The sequence below is a fragment of the Antechinus flavipes genome, chromosome 2, assembly GCF_016432865.1.
Source record: "Antechinus flavipes isolate AdamAnt ecotype Samford, QLD, Australia chromosome 2, AdamAnt_v2, whole genome shotgun sequence".
NCBI lineage: Eukaryota > Metazoa > Chordata > Mammalia > Dasyuromorphia > Dasyuridae > Antechinus > Antechinus flavipes.
In genome coordinates this window covers 32,962,370-32,988,053 of record NC_067399.1, presented here as the reverse complement: position 1 = coordinate 32,988,053, position 25,684 = coordinate 32,962,370, and the positions used below count along the sequence as shown (strand labels likewise).

Here is a 25,684-nt window from a genome sequence, read left to right as displayed (position 1 = left end):
AATACAGCAGGAAGCCAACAAACATGGGACAGAAGCAGTGGGAGGCTCTTACTAGGGACTTGTGGGAAATATGGATGGGACTGGATACCAAAAAGAGGCGGGTGGGCTTGGTGCAGTTAGGTCCTGTGCAGAGGGGCGCCATATTGAATCTGGTGCTGCAAAAGGATGAGTCGGGCAGTGCGGCCCTGGGCTTTCTCCTGAGGCCACCGGGGAGGGGAGTATTTGAGAGTCCTGCCAGGGGAGCTCTCTGGGGTCAGTTCCTGCAGCAGACTGCTGCCTCAGAACGGCTGAGAAAAGTGTAGAAAAGCTCTTCACCCACCAGACTGGCCCCAGGATAAGAAGCTTTTTGACCAAAGTAATAAATACAAACCCCGTTCATGCTTTGACAGGAGAAGGGTGGAAGGAAAGGGGGCAGAACAGTCTTAAGAATTAGTTAATGTTGTTTTATTCCTTAAAAAAAAAAAAAAAAAGAACTATTACAATGTTGGGGTTTTTTTTGTTTTTTCAAATATTTTAATAAGAGTTCTGTGTAAGACATTTAAAACACCAGTTTGTGAGGATAAACTCCATTGGAGAGAGAAAATACAGATTGCAGGAGCCACGGAGTTGGGAAATTTCTTTGATTTGGGCAGGATCTGACTCTGCTGTTTTCTGATCAGCTTTGCGCTGCTCTGGAATCTCGTATTTCTCTATCAAAAATCTCTCCCCCTCGGCGTTGAGGTCTGCGGAGCCTCTTCATGAAGAAGGATGATTTGGAATTTTTACACCGGAAAGATTAACCCTGGCAGGGGTGGCAGGGGCGGATTTCTCCCGGGGCCTTCGCGGAGGAACACGCTGGAGGGTCAGAAGGCCAGTCTCGAGTAGCCAGCCACCCGCCCCTGTGAGCCCGATCCGGACGGGGCCCGGGGTGATGTTAGACCAAGGTCCCCGACAGGCTCACGCCAGGGTGACCACGAAGCTTAAAGGGCCAAGTGCACAGCCATTACGCCCTCTTGTGTGCCAGGCCAGAATAGAGCTCCTCAAGAGGCGTCCGTGGGATGGGGAGCAGCACGTCCTTTACAAGGCTGTGTGCAAAATCACGTGGCGCCCACGGCTAAGGGGTGCTGGAGTTAGGGGAGAGTCGGGAGAGGCTCTGTGAGAGGGCGAGGGTGATGGGACTTGGAGGGAGCCAGAAGGTGGAGGGGGACAGCCCCCGACACTGCCCCAAGCGGGGAGATGGAGCCTTGGGTGAGAGGAACAACAAGAGAGCACAGCCGGGGAGTAACGCAGACCGGAAAGGGGGAGAGAGGCCAGACGATGAACGGCTTTAAATGCCAAGGAAGGGACTTGCTCTGGGGCTTGAACAGAAGTGTGACATGTCCGATCCATGCGTTAAGGAGATCAGCTTAATGGCTAAGTGCCCCTTTATAAAGACTTGTGGACGGCCTCTCGTCATACCAGCCTTGAGTTAGACAGACAGGCAGACAAGCAGACAGATAGATAGAAAAATAGGGAGAAAAAGAGAGAGGGAGAGAAAGAGACAGAGAAAAAAGGAGGGAGGGAGAGAGAGAGGAAAAAGGAAGAAAGGAAAGAGAAAAGGAAGGAAAAAACATGTGGATGTATAGGACAGAGAGAGATACAGAAAGACAACTAGAGGATGCAGTGCAGGTAGAATCAGTAAGACTTGGCAATGGATCGGAGATGGAGGTGAGAAAGAAACCGAGGATGACAGTTAGGGTTCAAGCCTGAGGAAGTGGGAGGATAATGGTGCCCTTGGCAGCAACAGGAGAGTTAGGAAGAGGGGAGGGCTCGGGAGCCCCGCTTTGGACAGGCCGAGTTTGGTGGGGATATGAGATACCCAGTTGTGGAGGCTATTGCATAGGGAGGCCTGAGAATAACCAGCATAAAATGGTCATTGCACCCAGGGGGGCTAATGAAATGGTTCGTGGGAGAAAGGAAGAAGGTTCAGGACAGGGTTTGGGGAGACACCCCCAGGGAATGGGCATGGAGGGGATGTGAAGTGATCCAGCATGTGGCAGGAGCGCCAGGAGAAGCCTAGGGAGAAAAGGGCGAGTGATAGGCTCGGGGGCTGCCAAGAGGTCAGGGAGCACGAGGACTAGAGCAGGGGGACTGACCGTTCACAGGTTTTCCTCAGAGAAGGCTCATGGGAAGAGCGGCCCAGTCACTCCACCTTCTGTCTGTGCTGGCTTACAGAAAGGCCATTGTGAAGATAATGTTATTTAATGTGTGGATAGAGAAGGAGAAAAAAGTTCTCAAACATTCCCTTCACCAAGGCCTCTAAACCTAACGATCACAGTTGTTAAGATGCAGTAACTTTGCCTCCCAGCCAAGATGGCTTTACTCCTTATCAGCCACCGTACAGGCCCAAAGGGTAGCAATGAGCAGGGCACCAACAGGATGCCTGACCAGCAGTTTCCCAGCTCTGACTCGTGCTCTCTGAATCTTTCATGCGCTTCACCCTTTCCAGTTCTAGGATGATAATCAAACCAGCTGTCGTGGCTCTCAGGGTGTGTGTGATATCTGATTCTCCTGTGGCTCCGCTCACCATCTGTGAAACTTTCCCAATCAAAATAACACTCCTGAGTCACCGCTCCTTATATAAAAGGTGTCTTCATTTAATAAGATGTTTGTAAAACACTCGGCACAATGCCTGACCCATAAATGAAGGCTTTCTTCCTCCCCCGCTTCTTCCCTTTCTTCCTTCCCTCCCTTTCTTCCTTCTTCCTTTCTTTCCTTTCTTTTCTTTCCCTCCCTTTCTTCCTCCCCCCCTTCTTTCCTTTCTTCCTTCCCTCCCTTCCTTCCTCCCTTCTTTCCTTTCTTCCTTCCCCCCTTTTTTCCTCCCCCCTTCTTTCTTCCTTCCCTCTCTTTCTTCCTTCCTCCTTTCTTTCCTTTCTTCCTTCCTTCCCTTTCTTCCTCCCTCCCTTCTTTCCTTTCTTCCTTCCCTCCCTTTCTTCCTCCCTCCCTTCTTTCCTTTCTTCCTTTCCTCCTTTTCTCCCTTCCTCCTTCCCTCCCTCTTTCCCTCCTTCTCTTCCTTCTTTACTTCATTCCCTTCCTCCCTTTCAAGGAGCATCTATTCCTAGAGAGAGGGACTGTCTGAATTTCTAGCCTCAGTGCTTAGCACAAAGCGTGGTATATAATAAGCATTTAATAAACATTTTCATTCATTTTTTCATTCATTTTGTTCGACCAAAAAAGTAGACAGTTAAAAATTTCTTTTGTAAATATGATTTAAAAAATGAAATTAAAGAATCCAAATGTTTGCTTCATGGTTTCATATTTTTGAGCTGGAAGGGATGTTAGGGGTCATCCAGTCCAAATTCTTCAATTTTTCAGGTAAGGAAAGTTAAGCCCAAAGAATTGACAAGAGGAAGTGACTTCCCTGGTCACACAGGCTTTTCCCACTGTACTAAAAACTCTGTCTCACAAATGCCGCCCTCAAAAACAAAGCATTAGATGTGGTAAACATGACAACAATTTCATGCTCCAAATGACACTGACCATCTCTACAGACAGGAAATGACTAACAATATGGGATTTTTCCCAAATTAGCTTTTTGTTATGGTTATAGTTAAAACAGTGTCAAAATAATACAAGTTAAAAGAAAATTTTAAAATGAGAAGATATCTTTTGTTCAGTTTCCATAATTCTAGTCCAGCTTATTTAAACAGACTGTTAGCACTAAAAAAAAAAAATTGAAAGTAGAGAAAAGTAAAGTTATTGAATCTGATTATCACTATTTCTGAGGTAAGTTTAACTTATATAAAGGGACAAGCTCTTTTTTCAAAATATTCTACAGGGAGATGGTAAAGGATTACGAATTCTAGCATCTTATAAAATAGTAAAAGTCAGTATGTGAGAAAACAAGCCTCCTGAAAACTTGGCATTAAACGTTATTTATTTATTTATTTATTTATTTTTTAAACTTGGCATTAAACTTAAGAAAGCCAAGGCATCCCCAAAACATTTCAACAAAGCCCTTGACTTATGTACAAGGAGCTCCAGCTGAGAATGAAAGGAAAAAATAAGTATAATAAGGCATTCCCTGGAAGATTACAATCTTCTGTGATTACAAGTATCAGCTAATTTGAGGAGACAACATTAGCAATTGGAAGGAATAGGAAAAGCTTTATGGAGGAACGCCTCCAAATTAAACCTTGAAGAAAGATAAGGTTTCCAAGAAACAGGTGAGAAAGGAATGAGTGCATTCCATGCTATTGGGACACAGTTTATGCAAATATACAAAGGGATAGAATGGAATGTTGAGAAGGAAGAGTAATTTTGGTTAAAAGTTCAAGTTTAAGATGGGGAGTGATACCAAACTGTGGAGGTCCGAAAGCACCAGCCTAAGGAAGTTGTATTTTATCCTAGAGTCAGATTTGCTGAAGGCAGAGCAGGGGAGTGAGTGGGGAAGTGAGTGACATGGTTAGATTTGTGTCTTAGGATGTTTATAGCAGCCTTGTGGAAAATGGATGGGGGAAAAAATAAGCTGGAAGCCAGGAGAGACTCTTATAATACTATAGTGAGAGAGAGGTTGAGAACTAGGGTTGTGGATATGTCATTTGAGGAAGTTGTGTGATCTGAGAAATATTGCAGAGATAGAATTGACAGGATTTAAGTGATTAGCCTAGGGGAAAGTGAAAGATTAAGGAAGACTTTGAGATTACAAATCTGTTTGGGAGATAAGTTAATGCCCTTAAAAGATAGGGAAATCGAGATGTCTCATTTTTTGGGCCATTTGGAGTTTAAGATGCAAATGAAATTTCTTGGTGACCTTATACTATGGGCAGGAAGTCAGAAGCAAATTGGAATGGATAATGGATCTCTTCCACATTTATGAACCAATATGCATATAAAAATGAAGGTCTATGAATCCGTGAACCTATAAATCTGTGCTCCATTGTGGGACTAGAACTGAGGAGAATTAGAGTTGAATATCTAAATGTGTGAATTACCTCTATACCTGCAGAAATGATTGAGATTATTAAGGGAAAGATTGGATAGAGAAAAGAACCCAGATCAGTTTGAGGGACATTCACACTTAGATAATGGGAGATAGTGGAGAATCCAGCAAAGACTAGACTTCTCAGACAAATAGAATAACAAATAAATGCAAAATGAAGTAGATTTGCCAGCATTTATTTTTTATAATAGCTTTTTATTTTTCAAAATACATGCAAAGATAGTTTTCAACATTCACCCTTGTAAAACCTTGTGTTCTATTTTTTTTCCCTCCCTCTCCATTTCCCTCCTCCTCTAGCAGCAAGTAATCCGATAGAGGTTAAATATGTGTAGTTCTTCTAAACATATTTCCACATTTATTACTAGCATTTCTTAAGAATCCCTTTTCATAGTTTTGATTTTACTATCTAAGTGCTTTTAGGTATTTGGTAAGGATATATAAAAAATGCACTTAAGGAGATTGTAGGAAGAACATAAAGAAAAAAATATATAAACAAAAGAAATCCATGCAGCAGATAACATAATTTTAAGGATAATTAAGGGATTGATTTTCAAAATATTTCAAAAACTTTAATATTTTAAAAGAATGAAAAAGAATATAGATATTACTACCAAAAAAAAATGGTGACCAAGCCAACATTAACATGTATTGACCCATATGCCTTCTTTTTTGTGTAAATAAAATTTGTGAGGATGCTCTATGTTTATGTCAGATGAGAAGGAAACAGGTTTTGTAAAAATGTTCTTTAACCAAGCATAGTTTTGGCTGACTGAGAAGTGTACTAAGTATACTGCCAGATTGTAAGTTTTTTTTCTTGTTAATTATTACCCAAAAATAAAGGAAATTTGATTCATTGGAGTTAAATAACAATCTTAAATTTGTGTATGATATGGAAAAGACATCATAAATGTGCATTTATGGTTTTAACTGCATGACACACCTAGTTTGAATAACACAAAGGTCAGCAACAGATAATTAGTCTAATAAAGTTGTGGTTTTTATTTTAAAATTTACTTTTACTTTTTTCCAATAGGTTAAACAGTGCACCAGTTCAGGGATATACAGATCATGTTGGGAATAAAACTACTATAAGGATGACTTATCCAGAGGGAGCTCCATTGTCTGACCTCGAGTATTTTTCTAATGACTTGTTTGTTGCTGTTTTATTTAAGAGCGTTGACTTCAACTGGCTTGAAGCAATGATAAAAAATGAAACAGTGGTAAGGAACAAAAATTCATCTACAAAATATATGCTTTGAGATTTAGTGCTGGCACATATATTGTATCTAGGATATACTGTAACCTATTTAACATGTAAAGGACTGCTTGCCATCTGGGGGAGGGGAAAAAGTGAGTGCAAGGGATAATGCTGTAAAAAATTACCCTGGCATGGGTTCTATCAATAAAAAGCTTAAATAAATAAATAAACAAATAAACAAACAAACTAAAGAAGGAAAAAAAAGAGAGAGAGAGAGATTTAGTGCTGGAAGAGGACCTTAGGAGACATCCAGTCCAATTGATGCATTTTACACATGAAGAAATTGAGATTCATTTTTTCACCATCAGCTAAGTCTGAAGTAGCAGTAGACTGATTTAAAACAAACATGGCAAACCTTGTTCATTCAAATGAAATATCTGTCTTCCTTGGGGAAGCTATATCCTGATCCTGAAGTTGAAGAGTTTGCACAACTCATTTTGGGAATATTTCTTCGTCATTTGCCTTCAGAACCACATAATAAGCCAATCCAAAAAAAAAAAAAAAAAAAAAAAAAAACCAGCCTCATCACTAAAATCATGAAAAAATGACGTTCCCCAATTTAATCGTCTTTCATTTATTATGGATAATGGATCTCTTCCACATTTATGAACCAATATGCATATAAAAATGAAGGTCTGGTTCCTGATGACTTTTGGCCATTCTCGAAAATTGATTTTACTCTCAAAGAATAAAAATACACCACTACTGAGCATATTTAAAAGGATGTGATACATGTTATAAAGACAGTTCCAAAAGAGAACTTCCAAAAATATTTTGAGCAAAGTCAACATCATTTAGAGTTGTTGGACTTTTTTTAAATATAAAAAGACACACTATTTTATTGTCACAGCTTATATATGTGATCCAAATCATAATGTCCCTTGCAAAAAGGTTACTGTTTTCAGGAGTATGTCTGTCTATCTCTATATTTGGGGGGTTATATGTCTATTTTTTGTGGTCAGCCAGGTGGCACAGTGGATAAAGCAATGGACTTGGAGTCAGGAAGGACTGAGCTCACATTCAGCCTCAAAAACTTAATAATTCTGAGACCCTGGGGAAATTATTTAACCCTGTTTGCTTCAGTTTCCTCATTTGTAAAATGAACTGGAGAAGGAAAGGGCAAAACATTCCATTATCTTTGCCAAGAAAACCCTAAATCTGCTAATAAAGAGTCAGACATGCCTGAACAACAACAACAAATATATTTTTGCATATTTGTAGATATACAGAAGTATTAAACATGTGAAAAAAATGGAGTGTCATATATACACACAATTTTAAAAATATACCTATTATTTAACCTTCCAAATGCATACCACATTGTTATGCCTTCGGGGATCTTCAAAGCTGGCAATATGAAGGTCTTCAAAATTGTCATCTTTTTCTATAGGGCAGTTAGGATGCTATCTTCTCTGGCTTATCTTCTGAAAAAGTTTTTAAATTAAAAATCAAAACTGTATATTTCTCCTTTATGCCATTCTAAAAAACCTTGAGTAAGTTTGGAAGGGAAGAGAAAGGGAGGAGGAACTGAAGAGAAAAAAGGAAGGAAGGAAGGAAAGAAGGATGGAAGGAGAGAGGGAGAAAGGATATAAAGAAGGAAGGAAATAACCTTCCTTCTAAAGTTGGAGGCAGTGGCAAAAAAAAAAAAAAAAGAAAGAAAGAAAAGAAAAGCATATTATGTACTATTTGGTTGACCTAAATTGCTAGTGATCATTTGGAAGGCTGTCTGTTCTCTCTATATTATCCCTCTTAACAGGCGTAGATCACGAGAACAAGTTTTTCTGTAGTCTGAGTTGTATGGTAAACCACAGGTTAAGGGAAAGAAACCTGGAGCTTGGAGTGAGAAGACTAAGTGCTAGTGCCAGGTGTGGTGCTACCCAGTCTGGGCTCCAGCCTTGCCTCGAGTCCTAAAGCTCGCAGCACCGGCCTCACAGGTTGGGAAACGCACTTGGTTTGGAGAAAGGGAACCAATTCGGAGTTGGAGGGGACCCAAAACGAAGGCTAATCTAACCCCAGACCCCATTGCAGGCGCCTCCTCCGAGTGGTCATTCCTATTGTCCTTAAAGGCCCTGGGGAGGGATCGTCTCTGGGGGGTCCGCTGGGGGCATCTCTAATTATTGGAAGTTTGCCTTCCTATCAGCCTAGGCCTGCTGCAATACAACTTACATGCATCGGGCCAGGGTTTGTCTCCCACGTCTCCCCCTTGAATACTTGAAAACCCTCATTTTCTCTCACCCTGCCTCGACCCTCAGTTGCTTTTTCAGGTTAATCAGTTCCCGTTCCTTCCAAGGACCCCCCATGACAAAAAGCTGCTACACAGACAGGGGCAGGGATCGGATTTGGGGTTTTCTTGTCCTAGGGCGTTCTCAGGTGAGGAAACAGCCACCGCTGGCGGGGAGAGAGGAGGGGAGCACCGCTGCAGCCTGGTTTAGTGACCCAATAAATGAGAGCGTGTCCAGGGTCAGACGTCCAGGGGACGTCGGAGGTGTGACGTGACACCTGAGCTTCCTGGCTCCCAGGCTAGCCCTCTGATCTGCTGCCTCTTAGAAAAACATGAATCCCAGTTATTAATACGAAAAATTGCTTCCCCTCTTCAGCCGCTCTGGGTGCGCCTGTTCTTTTGGAAGCACGTCGCTGAGAAAATACCACTCCAGTCAAAGCAGTTTAGGATCCTGAACCCAGCCATCATCAAAAATACTGCGATGGACATGCTGCATTACCCAGAACCTCAAGCTAGAATCTGGGGCTGGAGTCAGGTACGGTCCTTGGTGACACAACAAAAACTGCCATTTCTGGGGAGGGGCCACAGTTAGCCCTTTGCTAAATGTTATAAAGGCTCAGTGGCCAGTGCCTGATACAGTGAGAGTGACCCTGGTCATCCCAGGACATCCGTTAAACCATAGCTGTCTGTGACTCAGGGCTTTAAATAGAAGGCTCTTCATCTTTTACTGTTCGGATGATTCATTGGGCTTCAGTGACCCATCTAAGAGTAAATACAATATGACTCTCTTTAGGAAATTGTTGCTACAAGACTCAGTTTTTTTCTCAATAGTATTTTATTTTTCCAAATACATGCAAAGATAATTTTCAACATTCATTTTTGTGAGACTTTGTGTTCCAAATTTTTCTCCCTTCTTTATCTCTCTCCATCCCAAGGCAGCAAGCAATCTGATTTAGATTATACATGTATAAAAGCTTTAAACATATTTCCTTATTTTTCAAGTTGGGAAAAAAAAAGGGGAGGGGAACAAGAGAAAGAAGAAAAAGCAAGCAAGCAAAAGGATGGGAATGATATACTTTGATCTATATTTAGTCTCCGTAGTTCTCTCTCTAGATTGAGGTGGTGTTTTCCATCCCAAGTCTATTGGAATTATACAAGACCCAATTCAGTATGTGACTGTGCTAAACCCTGTTTATTTGAAAAATAAAATACAAATTTTGTCTGTCTAGTAAGGTTCAGTTTGTATCATGTGAAAGCAGGGGAATATTTAATGAAAGTTCTCTGCTTGTGGGAGATTTGCAAAAAGGAACACAGAGCAAGACCTGCCCTCGAGGAGCATAGGCAGAATCTACATAGGGAAAATAACTTTATTGTTGCTTTGTTGTTTTGATCCTGTTATATAAATATAAACTATATAAACTAAATAGAAATATAAATTATATAAACTATAATATAAATATATAAATATAAAAATCACACTGTAGGGCATGATAAGGTCACAAAATGCCTTGGGAATTAAGAGGAGACGTGAACACTAGACAGAGACAGATAGAGACAGAGAGAAAGAGAGAGAAGAAACAGACAGACAGGCAGACACAGAGATAGAGACAAAGAGACAGAGAGATAGAGTGAGACAGAGACAGAAAGGCAGAGATAGAGACAGAGACACAAAGAGAGAGAGAAAGGGGGAAGTGGAAATCACACGTGGCTGATTGGGAACAGCATGCAAAAAAAAAAGAAAAAAATTATTTGGGGAACTAGCAAATAATCAAGTTTATTTGGAAATTCAAGCACTTTTGGGAGAATATGAGGGCTAGACATAGGTTGTAACCGGATTTGTAGAGGAACTTGAGTGCTAAGCTGAAAATTGATGCATGGTGTTTGATGTCACTTTAATGTCAAGCACTCAGGAGTCTGTTTATTTTCTTTTAGATCCTCTGGCTGTATTTTTGAATGAGCAGTAGGATTAGAGAAGGTCATGACCTTCTGGTCTGAATAGCCAGACTTCTTCTAATGTGGAAGAAGTCCCATTTAGTGTGGTTTTGAAAAAAAAAATTAGTTTTATTAAGATTTCTTATATAGAGATTAGGGCATAAGATTGTTAACTTATTTGTGAATATAACTATTGAAACAGCATTTAAATAGACTTTAAGGTTTTTCATCCAAAGGGTCCTTCTCCTTGCCAAGCCAATTCCTCAGCTCATGTTCTTGATGCCCCTCTCCTTCATGTCTGTGCAATCTTGCCCTCTTAGTTGTTCCCTCTATTCTTCATCTTCAGTTTCTTCTCATTTATAGGCTCCACCCTTGCCTTTTAGCAATCTGCCTAGATCTTCCATATCCTATGAGAGGAAAGAAAAGGTCTGATTGGTCCTTCATCTCCTCATGCTATACTCCTGTATCTGTTCTCTTTTTTCTTAGCCACATTGCTAGAGGATGTCGTTGACACTTATTGCTTCCCATGTCAAACGTCACATTTCTTGCACCCTTTCAAACTGCCTCCTGAGTGAAAATTCTTAAACTGACCCAATGTCTCTGATCTGCTAAATTGGATGGCTTTTTCCCAGTTTTTTTCCTGCTTAGCTTCTTTGGCATAATTGCAATCTCCAGTCTCTTCTTCTTGGATAGTCTTTCCTCCTTTGGCGTCCATGATACTGTTCTGTCTTGGTTTTCCTCCTGTGTATCTGACGATGGTATTCCCAGCCTAATTAGTTTAGGTTCCCCAGAGCTCTCTCTTGTACCTTCTCTTGGTGAGACCATCCATTCCCATGGATCATTGATCATATTTGTTAGAGACTCCCAGACGTAGAAGAGCAAGCCTTCATCGTTCTCCTGGACTCCAATCCTATATTGCCAGCTGCCTCCTGGACGTATTTCCACCCGGATGTCCACATGTATCTCAATATTGACATATCCAAAATGGATCTCATCTTTCTCCCCAAACTACTGTATTTCCTTTTCCAAACTTCCTTCTTCCTGTCATCCAGTCAGCCAGATTTGCAACCTCAGTCCCCTTTCTGAGTTCTTCTTCTCCTCTTACCTCCCAATTTGCTAACTTTTGTTTATTCTACTCCCACATCTCATGTTCTCACACATCTTTGCATTCACAGATAATGTCCTCAATTAGTGTATCACATCTTGGAATAGCTCTGATTGTCAGGAAGCTTTCCTTCACATCAGACCCCTGTTTATGTCTTTTCAATTTCCACTCATTGCTCCTCATTCTTCCTGTGGGAAACACGTTTAATCCTTTCATGTATCATCCCTTCAGATGCCTGAAGAAAACTATCAAGAAATTCATTGGGAAACTACAGTAATAAATTTTTTCTATCTCATAACTGGACAAAAGTCAACCAGAAACCAGAGGGCAATTGGAAAAGGAATCTATCACCAAAGCCAGTGCCAAGATGGAAGAGATTCTCAGCGATGAGAGACAGACTGGGAAACACTTAAGAGTCTGCAGAGCTCTTACCTGAAGGCAGGGAGAATGAAGGCCTCTAAAAAGCCTCAAAATCTTAGAGAACAGAGGTGGTAAACAGCAACCATTATGGCCCCAGCACTCCTACAAAAAAGACTGCTCAGTGGCTCTGAAGTCTCTGACATCAGAGATGCTAGAAAAGGACCTGAAGATCCAGCATTCTGGAAGCCTAATGGTGGGAGGCAAGCCCAAGTGAGCTTGAAGGTGCAGCAGAGGGGAAGAGGAGCTGGCCCTGGAACAAAGCCCCAGCTCAGGAATTAAAGTGGAAGAAATGAGAAAATCAAAGGTGTTTCAGTCTGCAAATTGGATCCCCAAAGCCAAGGAGCAAGTAGCTCTGTAATCATTGCAAATATAAATAACAAATGCAAAAACAAATTTAAAAAAAACCCAGATTTTCCACAAATATTATATGACTATCTGAAAGAAATGCAGCAAGAGATAATCAATGAAATAAAAGCCTCTAGAGGAAAGAATGAGCAGGAGAAGTGATTTAGAAGAGAAAGAGTAAACCTTACTCAAGGAATTGACTCCTCTCCAGTGACGCTTCAGATTTCCCTGACAATGCGCAGCAGTTACATCTGCATCTTCTTCTGGGCCTTGATGATTCCTGTCCTTGCTATCTCTGCTCAGCTCCAGCGTGGGCTGCCAATCAGCCCTTTGATGTTCTCTCCTTTCCCATTCTAAAGCCTAGAACTCACTGGTAGAGAAAATGGAAGTAAAAGAGAGAATCGGGCCCCTGCACCTTATTTCTCTTGTGCCTTTCATCATTTCCTTCCCCTTGCCTACCTCCCAAGCCAAGAACCCATTCTTTAATGGTTCTCTTCTTCCACAGCTTAAAAATAAGAAGAGAATAGAATGAATCTGCTTCCCTCTTCTAGTGGGACTTGGCTGAGGAGTTCACTCTACACCTGCAGCAGCATCTTCAGAAATAGTCTTCCACTTTCTTCATCAAAATATTTCTTTTTGTGAGACATTTCCTGTTAGGCCTGAATCTCTCTTCAGCAGTTTACGGTCCTCCACAGCTGTCTCTCCTCAGACCATCCACAGATTCAGTTGGAAAGGAAAGACAGGGCTGGCCTCTCAGGGAACAGGAAATAATTTAATCCATGACTGGCTGACTGGAGCACTGCAGATCTAGGAATAACCAGGTGACTCAGTGGATAGAGCTCTGGGAGAGGAATCACTAGCTGTGTCATCCTGGGCAAGTCATTTAATCCTGAAATGAGATGGAGAAGGAAGCAGCAAATTGCTCCAGTATCTTTGCCAAGAAAGCCCCAAAAAGGGCACAAAATGTTGGACGAGATTGAAAAGATGGCTCAGCAACATCTGTTAGGATTCTGGAGAGTTTCTTGTTCTGTTGTTTAAAAAGAGAAAGAGAGAAAAGGTGATTTGTAGCAATGTCAGACCTGTAAGCATGATGCTGACTCTTTGTATAGGATTGTAAAATGGATTAGAAAAGTTTGTGTGCTTCACTGGTTGATGACAAACACCTCATTTTTAATCAGGGAAATGAAGAGTCTTGATTTTTAGTAAGATCTTTGATAAAACATCATGATATTCTTGTGGACATAAATTGATGAAATATAGATTGAATGATGGTGATCCATTTGAGGCTGGTCTAACAGTTGTATCAGCAGTATTAATTAATTGGACCATTGTCACCAGGAAGGGCAGTCTCTATTAACATCATCTGGGACTCAGTTCCAGGCCCTGTTTTGATTATCCTTCCCATTATTTATTCTTGTTAAAGATCTGACAACATTTCTATTGGATTTGCAGATGAAATGGAGCTTGGAGGGATAATGACATGATATAAAACAATTGTTTAAAGACATTCGTGGGCTGAAATAATAGTCTTAAAACAACATGATAGGAGCAGCTGGGTGGCGCAGTGGATAGAGCACCAGCCCTGAAGTCAGGAGGATCTGAGCTCAAATCTGGTCTCAGACACTTAATACTTCCTGCTGTGTGACCCTGGGCAAGTCCCAATTAGCCCCAATTGCTTTAGCCAAAAAAAAAAAAAGAAAGAAAATTTAATAGGTTAAATTTCAGTTTTACAGTCCAGTGGATAAAGTGATGATCAGGAATAACCAAGTTCAAATCATTCCCTGATATATCCTAGCTATGTGAACCTGAGTAAACCATTTACTCTCTGTCATTGTCAGGGGTAGCGAATGTAAAATGAAGGGGTTGGACTCAAAATTCTCCAGGCTTCCTGCCAATTTTAAAATCTGATCCTGTGATTCTAAATGTAAAACCTTATATTTTCATTCAGAAAATCAATTGTATAAACATAGGATCGAGGACAGTGATTTGACAAGAGTGTGTGAAAATTTAGGAGGTTTTAGTTGACGATATGTTCAGCAGAAGTTAACAATGTACTTTGGCGGCTGAAGAATCATAGGTAGCATTAATGAAAGCGCAAAGACCAAGTCAAGGAAGGTGAGAATCCCACCATACACTGCTCTGAGCAGCCCACTCCAGAGTACGGAACTCAATCCAGATTGTCACATTTTAAGAGAGATTTTGACAAATAGGAGTGTGTGGGATTTCAAAGGTTCTAGAAACTGATGAAGAGTGATTAAAGGCACTGACATGTGCTCTACAGGAAGAGTTATTCTTCTAAGGTAGGGTGTCAATTATGGGAAAGATGTGAATTGGGCAACCTTTTAAAAAAAATAAATCTCTTTCCCTTTCCAGAACGTCCCCACAATGGGCATCGTTGCTGTTGTCCTGGCCACTCATCTGTGTGATGAAGTCAGTTTGGCGGGTTTTGGATATGATCTCAACCAGCCCAAGACTCCTTTACACTACTTTGACAACCTCTGCATGGCAGCAATGAATGAACAAACTATGCATAATCTGACAACAGAAACCAAATTTCTGCAAAAGATCGTGAAAGAAGGGACTGTGAAAGACCTGAGCGGAGGAATACATTGTGAATTTTAAGGAAGATGAAAAAAGTAACCTCACGATTTCACCTGAGAGGACAGCTTGGAACGTGACTCCGCAAACAGGTTGCTGACCATGTTCTCCATATTTTTCATTGTGTTAGCATTTTGAAAAATAATTGGGGGTTTTCTTATTCTTTAAAGAAAAATCGATTTATTTTCTTGTGTTATTTATTTGAGGTCAGTGTTTGTTTTTGCACAATATTTGTGTAAGTTGATTTTAAGAACTGAACTTGGAAGATTTTTTAAAAGAGAATTTATGTAATATTGTTTTATTCTATTTTGGAAAAGAATTTTCATTTTAGAAATTTTCTGTATACTGCACATAGAATACCGGAGGGAAAAGGTGTCAATGGTTCTCTGGTGGTTTTTACATGTTTATTTTCCAACTTGTTGTTTTATGTGGTTGCATGAATTTGTGGAATCCTTCCAAGGCCGTGCAGAGAAGGGCTGAAGGCCAGCGGAGCTGGGGATGCGGTTTCACTGGGGCACAGGCCGGGAGTAGAGGGAGCAGAGAGAGCCATCCTGATTGGTGATGGCCACATCTCTTAGTTATCATAAGACCTTTCAGAACCTCTAAGTCAGAATAAGGGAACCTCACTGAGGGACCAGGATGGCTGGGACAGAGTCTCCCCATCTTCACCTAAGTAACCAAATAGGACAAACAACTCGGTCTTCACAGAAATAGTGGCTGTTTGGCTGCTCAGAATGGGGGTACAAGAGACTTGGATTATGTTGCTGTTTGTAGATTATTGTTTTTCCTTTTATTCCTGATAATTCACTCTCTTAATTCAAGTTGCTCTGCTTTGTGCTTATGAAAAATTTTTGGTTGTTATTGTGGCTTTTGTTAATGTAAAACTTCTGTTATCCAGAATTTCCAGAGAATAATACATTCCGGATAAGGTGATTTTTCTTTTTAGATAGATGAGACTTTTTCTAGGTATTGGAGTTTTCCAAAATATGGTAGGTATTTCAAGTGTGTTTTACTCTCGGAATAGGAATGGGATCAGCTAGCGTCAGTGTGAACTTACCTCACTGCTTCTCACTGTCATCCACACAGAGACAGGGAGTGACTTCCCCACACTATGAAATAACAAGCCTGGCTGGTGGCCTACTGTGAAACCTTGGGGAGATGCACTTTACTCTCTTTTGGGGCACACATCCCCTCTCTGTCTGGGCTTGGGGGGGACTATATCGTACTGAAGGACAGAGGCTCTTCCCCGCACTAACCGCCTCAGGCCACAGAGATGCTCTTTTCTCTGCTGCCAGGGTCCCCAGCCTGCTGCCCCCCGGGCTGCTCGTTACGTGCCTCCTGCCTTCTCTCCCTTTGCTCATAGGTTGCCTTCCTTTTTGTCTCTCTTGCTTCCAGTTGCCATAGCTTCTGGGCTTCTGGGGGTTGTTTCTATAAAGTCATTTTTATAGATGTTATCAGCCCTTTGGTACCTAATACAGGGATTTTCACAGCTTCTTGAGGTTTTCACTGGAATCTTTTGAGTTTGGGTCTCCTCTTATTGTTTCCATTGTTCTTATTTATCAGAGTCTTAAATCTTTAATCAGAAATTCTTCCCTTTAATTTTTTTTTTTTTACTTGAGAGTCTGGAACCATTGTGGATTCTTAAGATTGCTATAAGGCTACAATATCACTATGACAATTTTATGTTGTTTATCGCACAAACACACACACACACCTCCTGAAACAAAACAAAACAAAAAGCCCTTGCATATATAAAATGAGTTAGTTGTGAAACAACTTGAGAAACATTTCCTTTTCCATATCTCTAGCTGTATTTTGATGGCACTAGAAAATACAGACTAACTTAGCAGTTATTTTTTAAAAGACTATATATTCAGAACCTTGAACAGGACTTGGAAAAATGCATTGGAGGATAGGATAAAAAATATAGTCTCTTAGTTTTTTAAAAACGGAATTAAGCCAAGCTCTTAACAAAGCACTTTTAGTTTTCTAAAAATCTAGTTGTCGTTAAATGACTTATTTTTTTAAAAATCATTTATTTATGTTATTTTATAAGTTTAATATGATACAGGTTATGTTTGTATGCTCAAATCATATTGACATAGATGACCCTAACTCAGTTGAAAAAACCCACTTTTTCTTAAACAAATTGTTTGATGTGACACATTAAATTGGTCAAAATGTGTTCACCTGGGTTTGCATGTTTAGGGATACATTCATATAAAAGAATGCTGTGACAGAATTTTGAATCTAATGATATGTTTTTAAAAACAACTGACAAAGGATACCTGTTTATTTCAGTGACATACTAGCAATTTTTTGGCTTATTACACAAAAACTGTTGGATTTTCTTTGTAGGTTGCTAATTGCTTCAGACACTTTCAAAGCAAAAGTATGAACAGCAAGGCTAAAGACCAGTAAATGATTCTCAGGATCATTTCTTATTTTCAGTTTTATCTTATAATTTTTTTCTTCAGTTTTCAAAAATGATTCCTTTATCAAAATAAATAGCATAGAGTAGAGGAAAAAATCATAATTCTTGTGATGATTTTTGCAAGTGAAAACTCCTTGGTATGAAGCAGGTTTTTAGTGTAATTATTATCCAGGACTGTCCAAAGGTTAGAATAATGAGTCTGCACTCTCACACATATGTGTACACAGCCACACATACCCCCCCATGTGTCCGTGCACACACACACACACACACACACACACACACACACACACACACAGAAAAGCCAAGTCCCCTTTAAACAAAGGGCCCTCTTATTTGCTCCTGGTTATTTTGACTGCTCCCCTGCCTGTGATGAAAGGAGACTTTCTTAAGCCATAGAGCCACGTCTAGCTCCTGGTTCTTTTTCAGTCTTATTCCTCGGTAGTGAGTTATTCACACCTCTTGCCCTTCCTGCAGAGAGGGTGACTACTTGAATGTCATAGGAAGAATTTTATGAGGCCACGTGAAACAAAGACGGACGGATCTCAGGGCCCAGCCAGACACCAGCTTATTTACATCTTGCTTCACAGCTGAGACAAGACCACAGGTACATTCACACTTACAACGCAAGAAAAGTCACACAGGATGCTGGTTCCTTGCAGTCCCATGTGATATACCACATGTGATGTGTTACATCAGACTAAATGCACTCATAAGCAGCTTTTCTGGACTGAAAATCAATGTAGGAAACCACAATGAACTCATAGGTAAATCATTAGCCTTTTAAATGTAAACCTAGCCTGTTAAAGGTTAATCTTGATGTCCCTAATGCTTCAGGGACTAGTGATTTCAGCCTTTCCCTTGGAGGGAAATTCCAGCCCTTTCCCACCTCAGAGATGGCTCCTCATGAATCCCTGTAGCTGAAAAGCTGATGTCCAACCAAGCAGGAATAAGCCTCTCTCCAAATTCAGCTAGGCCTGCAGATTGCAGGCTGATCCCTCACCGAGTCTGCATCCAAAGCCTTCCCTACTCAGTTGAACCTGACAGAGTCTATGTTTCCTTGACACAGAAACCTTACTGTCATGCCTCTGTAAGGCAAAGAAGTAGAAATGAGGTGAAAAAATGTTTGATTTTTTTTCCTTATTTAAATAATAGTCAATATTTATTTTGCTCACCTTAGGAATAATATGGCAAACAACCAGAAAGTAATTAATATAATGGAATTTCTTGATTTTTCCAATTTTAAAACCATCTGATTAAAGTTATATTTTTACAAATGTTATATAAGAAACTAGCATTCTGAAATCATTTTCTACCCGGAGAAAATGTAAAGTATTGCTTTCCTGTGTTATGATGAGGTCTCTGATCTGCCAAACACCATAGTTTCTATCTGTTCTACTCTGGGATGAGAATGAAGTTATTCTGTTTTTAGACTGAAAATAGACTGTTGATCAAATTGTATATTAAGCCACATCACATTGTAGCAGCAATAGTATTAAATCTGGTTGTTTGTTAACAATTGGGAACTAACTTTAAAAAACTGCAATATATTTCTACTCTTTATCATCTACCTGCCTATCTATCTATTTAATATTTCTTCATTCTGGAGAAAACTAATTCCAGGGAAGATTGTAAATAAGATAGTGTGTCATTTAAAATCTGAATAAGCCCTGGCAGAAAGGATCAACCTTAACTGCCAACCAGTGTTAACTTCTACAGTGATGTGGAACAAGGTGCTGAGAACAGTCACCCAAGCACAACACAGTTACAGTAAATCAATAGTCCGTCTTAGCAGGACCATTGGAGATTTAGTTTAGTTTAGCTGTGGGGTTTTAAAAATTGCCATTGAACCTAAATGAACAACATAGATTTGAACTTCCTTGAGGTCACAAATCTTGTATACATTATGAATACTCAGCAAATACTTGTCCAGGTTTGATTATCTGCTGAGATGGTATAATTGAACCTTGATTAAAACAGGACATGACATTATTAACCAATTGTATAGAATATTACTCATCCACTCATGGGATAAGGATGGAATATGGTTCATGGAAAGCAATAAATAATGAAGTCATTTCCTCCTGAAATTTGGAAATTCCAGTGATTTTTTAAAGGGGAAGAAATAACGCATAGGTTTTGTTAATGCATCCCATGGAGAAGACTTGTAGATTATATGTGGAATTGATATTTGCCCAACTTCTTAAAAGATGTACAAAAGCTAAAAATTAAATAGAAATATGTTGCATTGGCATCTAGACTGTTAACTGGAAGACTTTTTGTACCTAAAGTTAGATTTTTGCATCAAAAGTAGTTATAGTGGAATTTATCGTACAGTATTTGGAAAGTAAGTCATTTCTTGCCCATTCATTTTCACCATCCTCTGTTCATTAATAAAAGCCCAAAATAAGGAGCAATCTATTTTAGGCACCTTTCCAGGACAAATGCAGTAATTTGAAAAGTTGATGGGTAGAAAAAAGTGTCCTTGGGTTTTTAAAACTATGTGTAATCTTGCCAAATGGCTTGACTTGGTTTATTTTTTTTTTTAAGTGTACATCCTGTATAATTCTATCTACCTCACAGAAATGTTCAGAAAATAGGGTACTATTGTTAATGTGCTTTGAGATCTCCCATTGGAAGATCTATGGAAGGGCCAGTTCTAACCATCATTGAACACAGCACCTGAAAGCGGCCAGAACAGCATGACTGGCTTTGATGGAGTTTTAGAGAAATGTAAAAGTCGCTCTCATTGGCTTTGAAAATGATGAACATGGAAAACAAGATTCTAATAAGTACAACAAGCTTATTTTGGGACTAAATTATGATCAGGTTAAGAGAACGGGAAGCAGACGTGTACATCTGCAGAGCGAGCGATGAGAGCAGCGTGAGATGCACTAAGGAGCTTTTGTGCTGAATCACTTCGATCACATGTACAGTTCATTTTGATTATATGCAATGATCCACTGTCAGTGTCTTCCTTGCCCTTTAAAAGTTGATGGAATCGCCAGCAATTAACACAACCTTTTCTGTACTGAGAATTATTTTCTCCTTTTGTTTCTAAAGTTTATTTTTTAAATAAAGGTTGATTTTCCAATGGAATTTTATGTTTTGGATATTTCCGAAGGAGTGACTTGGGTTATAGACATTTTCTTTTGGGGGACCAGCAAGATGGCTGAATATTTGTTTTCTTGCAAACTCACACACCTCACGGAATGAAGCCATGTACCAAATATGGTGTAATTAAAGCTAAACCCCCTCCCCCAGATTAAATCCAGAATCACTACTTCAGGTATAAAACATGAAATTATCAGTAGATAATTCGATTACCCAAAGGGCTGCCTCCTCAGCATCCTCACCCCTCAGTCCATTACTAGAGCAGTGAGCACAAGCGACCTTGCTGCCCGCTCATTCAGGGTCTGGTTTTGAGGATTCCTGCCCCATCCCCTCATGTCAGCCACATACTCTGATACCCTCCAAAGAGGCAGCAGGCACCGATTTTGCTACCAAAGAAAGGGCATAAGAGTGGAGGCTGTAGGAAAATAGTCTAAAAACAATAAATGGGACAGTTTCCCAGTGGGGAGTGGGATCTTGCCCCAAAGGGGAAAGGAAAGGCACTATGGGGCAGCAAGAGTGGGTCAACAAAAGGGCCTTGTCAGGCATTTTCTCTTGGGGGCACATGAGAAGATCGAATTTTCAAAGAAAAGGCTGGCCCCCTCTTAATGCTGCATCCTACCTAAGGAGAAGGGACCGAAGAGTTCCTGGGGACGAGGGAGGATAGACAGTGAGGATAAAACATGAAACGGGGTAAGATAATGAGCCCTTACAGGTGGGCTCACTCATCCTAAGGATAGGGAAGGGAGGGCCAGACATCTTGACTTAGGACATTCCCACCAGAGGATGCTGCTTCCATCTGGTGAATGAATGGAACACTCTGCTAAGCCCTAGGATGACAAATAGAAAAATCAATAGAGTTCGCTCTATTCTAATCAGGGAGCTCGCTCTGTAATGGAGAAAGATAATGCTAAAAAAATTCAGCTGTGGGGCAGATGGAAAGACCCAGAAGTTCTTAAGGGACATCACCAGGCCAAATGGCAGTGCTTGGAGACTGCGGGGCCTAGAGATGGAGGAAATGAAGCTCTTCCATCACATCTGGTGAAAAGGTGCTGATTGTCCTCTCATCCTCATCTATGAGCAGTTGGGAAGGGGAAAAGCAAGAGGGAAGGGATGGCTCGCTGGTGCATATGTGCTCACCATTTCCTGAGTCGTCTCGAATAGAATCTGGACTCACTGGGAGAAGGAGCAAAAAAAAGGCAAAATGTGGGGGAGTAAGGATGCCTCCTAGAGTCCTTCTTTTATAAACTGATATTTTTCAGCAGAGTATAGAAAGGATCAGGGAAGATCTATGAAAAACAGTACATAGTCACGGGATAGAAGAGAAAGCTCAAATTTGGTATTTAAAATTTACCCCTAACAAGGGACAGATTTAAGTAAGAAAATAAAAATATAAGCTCATAAATTAGAGAATCCAATTAAGAATAAACTGTAAGGGAGAAACATAATGAGGAGAAAGCAAAGGAAAGTTTTGGGCTTTTTTGCAAAAGGAGGATGCAGCAAAAGAATGCTGCTTGAGATAATAGACTGGGATGGGCAGATTTTGAGCTACAAGATGGGGAAAGAGAAAGATCAAATGACAGGAGAGAATTTTTTAAAAAGAAAATTGACAAAGTAATAACTTAAAAGAATTTGACAGTGAATAAATGAGGGCATGGAAGAGTGTGTGTGTGTGTGTGTGTGTGTGTGTGTGTGTATCAAAGTGTAAGTCAAACTATTTGCAGGGACAAAATATTATCTTAATATAAAAAAGAGAGGGACAGCTAGATGGCACAGTGGATAGAGCATCAGCCCTGAAGTCAGGAGGACCTGAGCTCAAATATGGTCTCAGGCACTTAATACTTCCTAGCTTTGTGACCCTGGGCAAGTCACTTAATCCCAATTGTCTCAGGAAAAAAAAATGAATGAATTTTTAAAAAGTTAAAAAGAGTAAATTTTTTAGCTAATAAAAGAAACTACAGGTCTGATTAACATCTTTAAATATGCAAGGATTAAATGAATGAGCAGTAAAAATGGATTTTTAAAATCTATAAATAAAAAAAGACATACAACATAAAAGTGATAGAATAGAACAAAATCTATGATTACAGAAAAGTAAGAAATGCAATCATGCTATCAAAGTAGAAATAAATTTAAGAAAATAAAAACTAACATCAAGAGAAAGTCAGTGGAAAGGTAAATGATGTGTATGAGCAGGGTGCAGCTTAGAACCAACAAAGAATTGCAAAGGAGAACAAGAGTAAAAATGTCATCAAGGAACTGGAGAATCAGGGAACCCTCACGATGTCGGGACAAAGCATGGAAGTCCTCCAGCATGTTGGCTGGACCCCGTCACGACTTTTTGAATGGAAGCTAAATGGCATCAATGAGCATAGATGGGCCACACTCTATGTTACTGAAAGTTACTGTTAAGTACTCAGTTGGGAGTACCAATAAATGTAAACAGGAAAATGCTATTATGCTAAATATATTCACCAAAATGCACAAAATTTAAATTATAATGGGAAAGTCAATTGAATTGCCAAAAGTTAGAAACAGTAACCAAAAATTTGAATTTTGGTAATAACCAAAGATTTTAATGTTTCTCCCAAGTATGAATAAGTCCAATAAAAAAACAAAAAGAAAAAAAAAACTGGACAAACCCTTTGGAGATCTTATATCCGAAAGATCCATGGCATCTTTTGTAGGGGAACACAAAAAATACATTTCTCTACAACATGTGGTACTTTACAGACCATTACACAATAAAAATAATAATCAAAACAGGGAATGCAACAAAAACATAGACATAAATAGAAATAATAATGATATTTTGACTGAGTGGGTCAACAAGCAAATCATAGACACTTTATGTGAAGAAGAATGATACTGATGAGCCAAATGCCAGAAGTTCTGGGATGCATCTGTTAAAGTCCTCAAGGGAAATGATTATATCTCAGCATGTATACATCAACAAAACATAAAAATAAGGGTTAATGGACTTAAATTTGAAATGTAAGCTTGGGCTAGAGTGGGTCTATGATTGATATGGGGAACACCATGATTAGGAAACTTCTTCAATGAATGCAAGTCAGCACCTCCTCTGCAATTTATAGTCTTTGAGACTTGCTGAGAACTCTGAGAAGTCAAGTGGCTTACTGGCTTACAGCCAGATGTCTGAGGTATTTAAATTCAGAGTTTGCCGATGGTATGATCAATTCTCTACCCATGACATCATAGCTACCTCTATGCAATTTTTAAAAGTAGAAAATCAAGTAAAACCAAAAACAAAAATCAAAACCCAAAGGAGAAATCTTTAAAATGAGAAGATTAAAGATAAAATTTTATCTTTAATAAGATAAGACCACTACACACTAGATAAAGATAAGATTTATAAGATAATACTACACATTAGAAGACTATGTATTTATATATATATATATACACATACATATATATGTGTATATATATTTATGGATACTCTCTCTACATATATAATATGTATTATTTGTGCTAACAAAAAGACTGTATAAAATAACAAAAGAAAACTAACCACTGGCCTTTCAAAAGACCACCAAAATCAACAAAAATTTAGCAAACTTTTTTTTAAAAGGAGGAAGGAAAACTAAGTTACCAAAATGGAAAAAATGAGCAAGGTAAAATTACAAAAAGAAACAAAAACGAACAGTGCATATTATACAGATTTAACAGCAGTTATATGCTCTTATTCCTTATTAAATGCTTGCTACATTCTGGGGATACAAGAAGAAAAAAGTAAACAATTTCTGCTCTCAAGGACCTTATATTCTGTCAGAGAAGACAACATGCACATCTACAAACATATGTAAATGTATATAAAATAAATGCAAATTGTTTAAGATGAGGCCTTCAGCACCTGAGGGAGCCAGGAAAGTCAGTTTTCAGCAAAATTTAACATTTGAGCTAAAATTTCAAGGAAACAAGCAGAGATGAGGAGGGAATACAGCACAGTAACAAGGGCTAGCCAGTTCAATCGCATAGGGATGGGTAGGTTTGGGGAGTCAGGAGCAGCAAGCAAGTCAGTCAAGCTTGATTGCAGAGTGCAAGAAAGGAAGTGATGTATAACAATTTGGAAAAGGGCCTTTGAATCAGTGTATGAAGGACTTTAAAAGCTGATCTAATTTATGCATGATCTTAAAAGCAATAAGGAGACACTGAAGTTTATTGAATAGGAGAGTGACATGGTCAGAGCTGGACATTAGGAGAATCACTAATAGCTGCATGGAACATGATTTGGGATAGAGAGAGACTGGAGGCTTATTTGAGGGCTCTTGTAATCATGTAGACATGAAAAATGATAAAGGCCTTAACTTTGGTCATGTGAGCCTTGTGGGAAGAAATAAGCACAACTATTTGTAGGAGGAAAAAAATACTATCTTAAAAGGAAGGAAATAATTTTTGAAGAAAAACTGATAAAATACGAGCCTGATAATCAGAAGTTTAACTGTGTATAAACACAATATAATGAGAGGGGCAAACAATTAAAAACACATGCACACAATCCATAAATAATTTTTTAAAACATCTAAAAATAAAGACATGGAAAATGAAAGTGAGAAAACCCAGAACAAATCTACTGTGCATTAAGTGAGTCCAAAAAAGTAAGAGTTGTAATCATGCTATCAGACAAATGGAAGAAAATATAAACTTAGCTCGTAACTTTAAATAAGAATGAATTAAACAATCCAATAAAAAAGTGACATTTTATAAGAAAAGAAAACTTCAACATTTTGCTTACAAGAAACACATTTAAAAATAAAGGCAAACATAAAATGTCTTTTTTTTTTTTTTTTTTACTATGCATCAGGTGAATCCAAAAAAGCAGAATACCATCATGCTATCAAAGTGAAAATAAACATTCAAAAATAAAAAGGGATAAACAGAGAAACTATGTTGTACTAAAAGGAACCACAGACAGTAAACCAATATCAGCAAAAAAATTATACTCTCTAAATGACTTAGCATCAATTTCCCCTTTATTTTATTAATATTTTATTTATTTATATTTATAATTTATATCTATTTTAATATTTTATTAATAGTATTTATTTTTTCTGAACACACGTAGAGAGAGTTCTCAACATTTCATTTTTTATAAGATTTTGTATTCCAAATTTTCCTCCCTCACTCCCAGAAGCATCTGTCCCAAACCTGTTTAGAAGTAACAGTAAGCTCTGGGTGTCTAGCTAAGAGGTTCTATTTTTCTTCTTCTTCTTATAGCTTTTTATTTACAAGATATATGCATGGATAATTTTTCAGCATTGACAGTTGCAAAACCTTTT

The 25,684-nt window shown here is 39.1% G+C and overlaps 1 protein-coding gene across 5 annotated transcripts in view; it reads left to right on the top strand.

Annotated features, from left to right (window-relative positions):
- ST3GAL5 (ST3 beta-galactoside alpha-2,3-sialyltransferase 5) overlaps window positions 1-25,684 on the top strand; it is a 67,606-nt gene that overhangs the window by 40,233 nt on the left and 1,689 nt on the right. For 4 of the 5 annotated variants that reach the window (XM_051974381.1, XM_051974383.1, XM_051974385.1 and 1 more), the window contains exons 5-7: window positions 5,994-6,180; window positions 8,816-8,974; window positions 14,615-16,332. In XM_051974381.1, coding sequence (XP_051830341.1) covers window positions 5,994-6,180; window positions 8,816-8,974; window positions 14,615-14,863 — 595 coding nt within the window. In that variant the 3' untranslated portion in view covers window positions 14,864-16,332. Of the gene's footprint in view, window positions 1-5,993; window positions 6,181-8,815; window positions 8,975-14,614; window positions 16,333-25,684 lie in introns of those variants that run through there. The other variant, XR_007950186.1, reaches the window with a different exon arrangement.